A 7,293-nucleotide genomic window follows, 5' to 3' on the forward strand; every position below is an offset into this window, starting at 1 on the left:
GTTTTTTTGCCCTTCTGGTTTCTCTGCAGTGGAGCAGAAGAATCCACTGCTGCAGCTAAAACAGTCTGGGGCCGGAATCGGCAGTGGTCGTGTAAAGCGTCGCTACAAGAGAAAAAACGCAGTCAGTCCTCTTAAAAAAGGAGCTTCTCCACTCAAGAAGCGTCCAACAACAAACAGCCCAGCCAAAAGCCTGCCACCTACTGGAAAATCACAGGAACCAATAAACAATCGAAAGGCAAGTTTGTCCTCTGCTCTATGCATATGATGCTGCCAACACGTGAAAACGTGTCATTTAGTTGACTTATCTTTAAAAATTGCAACTTCTTTTCATTCCCAGACTGAAAATGGTCCCTCAACATCAGTTTCGAAACCAGAGATCCCACCAGCTGTGGTTAAATTGGCTGCTCGTCCTCCTCCAGCACTGGCAGGAGCCTGTGACTTGACAGACATTAAAACACTACTACGGGAATGGGTTACCACCATAACAGGTACACAGATGTGTTATGATGGCGTTTCCTGTGGTGCTGTTGTTGTTGTTGATTTTTATGGGTTTCCAAAAGTGCATCTTTATCTATTTATTTTTTGTTTATTTTTTTAGAACCCATGGAGGAGGACATCTTGCAGGTGGTGAAATATTGCACTGACTTAATTGAGGACAAAGATTTGGAGAAGTTGGATTTGACTATGAAATACATGAAAAGGTTAGTTCTGTGGAGTGAAGATTCCTCAATTTAAACTGTCTTCCTCTTTCTTTGTTTTCAAGGTTTCACTTGCTTGTTACGCTTGAGCTTCGTTTTTTTTGTTTTTGTTTTTCCCTGCAGGCTCATGCAGCAGTCAGTGGAGTCTGTTTGGAGTATGGCTTTTGACTTCATCTTAGACAACGTGCAGGTGGTTTTGCAGCAGACTTACGGCAGCACCCTGAAGATAGCATGAAGAAAGACGGGGTGCTCTCCTCACTACATGCGATCGTTGTAAACAACACTTTTTTGATTTGTTAATTTCACAATACAAATCATGATGTCTAAATTCTGACTTATGAAAGATACAAATAATGGCTACACTTTTATGAGAAAGAGCCATGACAGTATTTTGAAGTATTTTGGACAAAGCGGTTGTTTTTATCACAGAACAATGATGATAGTAGCAGCTTTTTGGAAACTCACTTTCATTCACTCTTATTTTCCTACGACTCATTTTCATATGCAAGATTTTATTAAGGGCAAAAAAAGCATAAAGGGTATCTGTTTTTTGTAGCACTGCAAAACTTTCAGCTGGTATTAGATCGCATACTCCTGTGGTGACCTGAGCATTGGTGCTGTAGATCTGCTCCAGAGATCTGTTTCCAGAGACAGTTCAGGGTCATTTTGGGTTAGAGAGTCACAGAGAGTCAGATCTGGAGACGGCTTTCTGGCTCGATACCAACGAAGGCTGCTGTTAGATCTCTGAGTCGTAGCTGGACTCTGAGACAAACAATAACATCCGTTCCATCCAGGCCTGATTTCGAAATGTATTTTTTGTTTTCATTTTGGGTTTTTCCCCGTCTTGAGCGTTAGAATCTGGTATGTTAAATTTTCCTCGCTTGGATACGTGATCATGTTAAAACAAAAAGTATATTTCAGCAGTTTTACAAACCGCTTACCTTGTAGCATTCTTTATACATAAGACATTTTCAGAAATGATTGGAGAATTTTTTGGGGGGGTTTTCCCCATCATTGTTTTATCGGTGCTCTTTGCCACTAGCACTTATCTGTGAAGCATCTACTGCTGCGTGCAGCAGTGTTGCTTTTTTTTTTTTTTTTTTTTTCTCTCTCGTTTCTTGTTTCTTTCCAAAAAAAGAAGTGCCAAACGCTGTTATTATACTGTGTAAATAATGTTTTAAAGATCTTTGTCTAAAGTTTTAAAAGAAAAAAACATGTATGTAGAAAAATTACCTCTTGTATTGTTTACCGGTAGTGGATTCTTAGTAACTGTCTCTAAATTGTAACTCTTTAAATGTTTCTAAATGTTCCAACATGGAAGTCAGAAGCTGGCCAAAGCACTTGAGGTGAGGTTAACTGTTGATTCTCAGTAGCACTCTGATATAGGAGGATGTCGACAGGGGTCATGGCAATCAATGAGTAGCCTATGCATTTCTATTTTTTCTCACATAACAATGAGATGTCCCTTCAAGACCACGTAACATTAAATAAAGCATTTAGTGTTTATGCTGAATGTGCATAGGAAGAGGCGATCTGATTTTTAACTCTGTCACCCACAGTGTCTGATTCACACCCTCGAGACACTTTGTACAGCTTGCAGCTGTGTCGCAGTATTTGTGTGAGGTTTGACTTTAACAGCAGATGCAGCTGCTTGACTTGTGATCGCACCATGGAGGATAATTTGCTTGCAGTTAAAATGCGTGTTTTAAAAGATAATTCTGATATGCAAACCAAATCAATCGGTCATCTTTTGAAACTTGTTGAAATGAATGTAATTTAGAATGTGTGATTCACTTTCAAGACGTTGCTTCTCTTCACCTCTCACGTGTTTCCCGAGGGGAATGGCCAGAAGTTAAAATAAAAGAATAATAATAAATTGGCCTGTCTTGTCTAATCTGGCTCGTGCCTGAAGACCTGAAGCTGTGAAACTTGTTTGTAAGTTTTCTAAACCTTGGTAATAAACTGTAAATTCTGTATTCATTTATTTGTCTTTGCCTTTCTATAAACTGGCCTTCAAAAGGACTTTCAGCTGATAGAATATGGTTATGAAAATTATCTTCAGTGTCTCTTTTGTGTTATTCCCAGGTCTGACAGTGATGAGCATATAAATATGCTAGACATGTCTGTTAGAGATGTATATTATTTTGATGCCAAAAAACATTGAATTTAATAACTTATTTTGTATTGTTTAAATGGGATAAAGTTGACAAGCCACACCATTTTTTTTTGGGGGGGGGGAGATCTAGAGAAGGCATATAATAGGCTGGCAGGAGAGGAACTGTGGTACCTCACTAAAGAGTAAGTGGTAAAGAAGTATGTGAAGGTGGTGCAGGACAGTGAGACAGTGGTAAGGTGTGCAGCAGGAGTGAAAGATGGCTTGAAGATGGGGGATTATTATATGAAGAATTGATGATATCATCAATGAATATATAGGACAAAGGAGGCTGCTTTTGGAGCTGTAGCGGGTATAAGCCATGGCAACAGCTTTAATCTTCACATTTCGACTTGATTCTCAAAATAGAATTTCGATTCCCCCCCCTCCCCTCTTAAAATGCTATTTCAAGTCTTACCTCGAAATTTCGACGTCATTCATAATGTTTTGGTTTTGCATATAAACTACAAATATTCTTCAGCACGGGATTTACTGCAAACAATATATTTTTTCTTTAATACATCAGATGACAACTGAGCTTTTGGGTCGCTATAAACAAAAGCAGCAGTACAACGTGAAAAAATATAACACACACACACACACACACAAAATAAATTAATAAATAAAAATTAACCCGTAGTATTTCACGAGTTGCCCGGATGTACTTCCCACGACGTCAGACGGGCCCGCTGTGACGTTGTATCCGCAGAGAAACGTTTCGTGCGGGGGCTGAGGTGTTGACGAGCATCTGTCACTTTACTAGGTAATAATTTAATAGCAGCTTGGTTATACTTTATATTTTCGACAAAACGCACAGTTGACGTTCATTTAAAAAAAAAAGGATCAATACAACTGTTTCCAAAACTGTTGCTGTAACGTTTGTTAACAATGGCGGGGCTAATGCTAGCTAGTTAAGATAGCAAGCAAACGCAGACTGAGTTTATAGGGAGATTTTTGTTGAACTACTGGCGTGTAGAAGTACGTGTAGCTACGTTTCTTAGTTTGTATAAGTTAGCTGTAGATACGTAAGAGGTACCCAGTTACGGTCTGTGCCTGTACCAGCTAACTGTAGGCACCACCGGGCAGAAACAAGGTGTGCCCCCTGCCGTTACTGGCTTTGTCAGCGGCGTTAGCTAGCTAAAAGAGGAGCTCTCGGACCAGTTTCTGTGTAAGCAACGTTGCTAACGTTACATTGTTGTACATACTTGATCACATCAGCTCACAGTGTAGGGCTAAAACAGGGTTTTCCCCATTATAAAATTTGGGAACAAAGGCGATGTCGAGATTCCTTTCTCTTTATTTTGCGTCTTTGCGCAAAATAAAGCTTATAAATAAGTCGTATGAATAAGTGAACTATTTCCTAGTCGTCATGCGCTCCATCACGCTACCTTTGAACTTGTAGCCAGTGCAGTGTGGATGTCACATGACTGATACACATCAGCCACTGACATTTGCAGAAAGCTTGTATCAGCTGATATCGATATTAGGCACTGTGATGTTGTTATTGTCCTGCTGTCTGGTGTCATGTCTCACCATTGTTTATCTGCCCATTTTCAAACAGAGTCAGGCAGCCATGGCTAACCAATCAATGGAAATCATAGCAAAAGTTTTGGAGCAGTCAGCCAAGCTGGTGGAGGAGCAGGTGGATGCCCAGTTGGCCAAGCTGAATGAAATGGATGAAGATGATTTGGAGAGGCTGAAGGAAAGGCGATTAGAGGCACTAAAAAAGGCCCAAAAACAGAAGCAGGTGTGTGGGACACTTTATAATCACTGTAGCATTTTGCTGTGTTAATTTCTTAAAGCAGATAAAATAATTTGAATCACTGAGAAGATTCACTTCTTATCCGCACCATCAGCAGAACCTAGTCTAAAAAATGAAACTTTCGACACTACAATTTGTACTGAAGTCACTCAGTTCTTTGAAGGATCATAATAAAACACCTGGTGTCATGTTTATAGACTGCCTTGCTCTGAAGTTAGGCTACACAGCATTTGGGTCTATTATTCAAACCCTTTAAAGAGTGTTTTCATTGTACTCCACTATAATAGCTTTTCTTGTATTTGTAATCTTTTGTTTTGCTTTTCAGGAGTGGTTGTCTAAAGGTCATGGGGAGTACAGAGACATATCCAGTGAGAAAGACTTTTTCAGTGAAGTGAAAGACAGCAAGAATGTCGTGTGCCATTTCTACAGAAATTCAACCTTCAGGTAAGTCACTAAATGATGCAACAGGACCACGAATTAGAAATGTAATGTAGTCCAAAAAACAAAACAAACAATCAGAGGTAGTTTATAGAAAAGTAATATGTTCTGAAAATTGATTTTAATAAATAAATTCATTATCTTTTCAGACAAAATGACATTTCCTACGTGTGAAGTGTGTTTCAGTTACCTTTAACAATCAACATTGTGCCTTGTTTAGGGTCTTTTTTTTTTTTTTTTTTACTCAGTCGCCAAGATATTAATCTGTTGATGTCAGACATCTGAACTTGTCACTCTGTCCTTAGATGTAAGATCCTCGACAAACACTTGGCCATCTTGGCAAAGAAGCACGTTGAGACCAAATTCATCAAACTGAATGCAGAGAAGGCCCCATTTCTGACAGAGAGGCTGCGCATCAAAGTTATTCCGACTCTGGCTTTGCTTATTGATGGAAAAACAAAGGACTATGTGGTCGGATTCACTGACCTGGGAAACACGGACGAGTTCACCACAGAGATGCTCGAATGGAGACTTGGCTGTGCGGACATTATTAACTACAGGTGAGATGTGCGGTAGACTCACTCGAGCACCTTATGTGTTGTGAATGAAAACGTTTTATCTAACATGATCCCTTTTTCCTGTTTCTAGTGGCAACCTGAGGGAGCCCCCAACAGCGACACAGAGATCAGGAACAAAGTTCACAAAAGTGGAGAAGAAAACCATCAGAGGGCGAGGTTACGACTCGGATTCTGAAGATGACTGAAGAGGCTTGACAGTGTTCGGGTTTACTCTCTCAGGGCTACCTCATTACTAAAACTCCAGCAGACAGCCCACTTCCTTTTTTCCCTCTTAGTAATTTCTATTTTTTTAATTAACACAATCCACTGATTCATTTTATTTAACAAGCATGTTTGTTTCAGCCTTATTTAAGGACTTCTCCACCATGATTTATATTGGAATATCTGAGTAATAAAATGTATGGTTCATGAACAAGGGAGCACACTGAGCGACCACTAGCTGTTAGCTGTATTTTGTTTTTCTTGATTTACAGGTGTAATCATTTATTGTAGACAGCTGTCTCACGCACTTTCCTGTAACCTTTGTACGTCTCGTGTTGGAACCAAGTTCATGGTGCATGTGAGTGCCAAGATCATCTTTGAAGAGCAAAATAAATTTTTACATGACATTTCATGGTAGCATGAGTTTGACCTAACTAATGCAGACTTAATAAAAACAAGAAAAAGATGGGGGAAAAAAACTGCTTGTGTATTTTTTGTGTTACTTCTTCAGGGTTAGAGGCAGCGTATTTGCAAGAGTTGTATGTTGCCTTTATGGATGAAAATAATACATCCTTAAACTTACTGGATGCTTTTGTCTTCAGAACAGTCTAAATTCTTCATAGCATAGATTGAACATGGTGCTTGAAATATTCCTCAGAGATTTTGGTCTATATTCACAAGATTACACAGATGGAAGCATCAAAAGATTTGTGGACTGTGATCAACAACACTTGAGTAGGTTGTAGTGTTTAAATGATGCTCTGTTGGTACACAACCTTGGAGAAGGTTGTGTTGGAAAATCCCAGAATATAAGCAGTTTCTGAAATACTCAAGACTACACTGTCTGGCATAAACAACCATGGCACACTCAATCACCTTGAGGCATTCTGATACTGCAGCAGGATGTAATGACCATGTCTAAATGCATGGAGTTGCTGCCATGTGATTGGCTGATTAAATATTTGGATTAGCAAGCAGTGTACCATATGTACCTAATGAAGTGGCCAGTATAATTACTGGCAGTGTTTTTTTGTGAGCCTTTGTTCTTAGAAAACAAAATAGGTGGAGTTCCCATTTGCTGTTTTTGCCTTTAAACTGAAAACTATAACCATCTAAAAACATTTTATGGGCGTGGATTATTTGTAGCTGATGAGACTGGCTGGTGCTATGCTGAGCATGTTGAGCATTACTACAAAACTAAAAACCGCAACACAAAAGGGGGCCCTCGATTTCTATAAATAACTGTTTGGCAGTCTGATACAATTGAGGTGGTGAGCAAAAAAACTGGACTTGGGAATTAAGAAAGCAATTTTAAATTTAAACAATCTGAACCACCAACTGTTGTTGAATGATCTCAGAACCCAAATTACACTTTTTACCAAATTACTAGCTGTCTGTAAAATTAATATGCTGGTATTCAAATTGCTAAACTGTTGATATGTAGAAAAAAATAATAAAAATCAA

General features: G+C 39.1%; 2 protein-coding genes across 4 annotated transcripts in view; both read left to right on the plus strand.

Annotated features, from left to right (window-relative positions):
* Positions 1-1,796, plus strand: part of rev1 (REV1 DNA directed polymerase) — an 11,980-nt gene extending 10,184 nt beyond the window's left edge. For all 3 annotated transcript variants that reach the window (XM_005733885.1, XM_005733887.1, XM_005733886.1), the window contains 4 exons: positions 30-235; positions 338-488; positions 599-701; positions 822-1,796. In XM_005733885.1, the coding sequence (XP_005733942.1) occupies positions 30-235; positions 338-488; positions 599-701; positions 822-933 (572 nt within the window). In that variant the 3' untranslated portion in view covers positions 934-1,796. The remainder of the gene's footprint in view (positions 1-29; positions 236-337; positions 489-598; positions 702-821) is intronic.
* Positions 1,797-3,503: 1,707 nt separating this feature from the next.
* txndc9 (thioredoxin domain containing 9) lies at positions 3,504-6,323 on the plus strand. The gene is made up of 5 exons (XM_005733888.2): positions 3,504-3,613; positions 4,412-4,597; positions 4,938-5,056; positions 5,356-5,610; positions 5,699-6,323. Exons 2-5 carry the CDS (start codon positions 4,424-4,426, stop codon positions 5,811-5,813), a joined length of 663 nt encoding a protein of 220 aa, XP_005733945.1. The 5' UTR covers positions 3,504-3,613; positions 4,412-4,423; the 3' UTR covers positions 5,814-6,323.
* The last annotated feature ends 970 nt before the right edge of the window (positions 6,324-7,293 follow it).

Source organism: Pundamilia nyererei, unplaced genomic scaffold (assembly GCF_000239375.1).
Source record: "Pundamilia nyererei isolate P.nyererei 1_Seehausen unplaced genomic scaffold, PunNye1.0 scaffold00055, whole genome shotgun sequence".
In the NCBI taxonomy this organism is placed as follows: Eukaryota; Metazoa; Chordata; class Actinopteri; order Cichliformes; family Cichlidae; genus Pundamilia; species Pundamilia nyererei.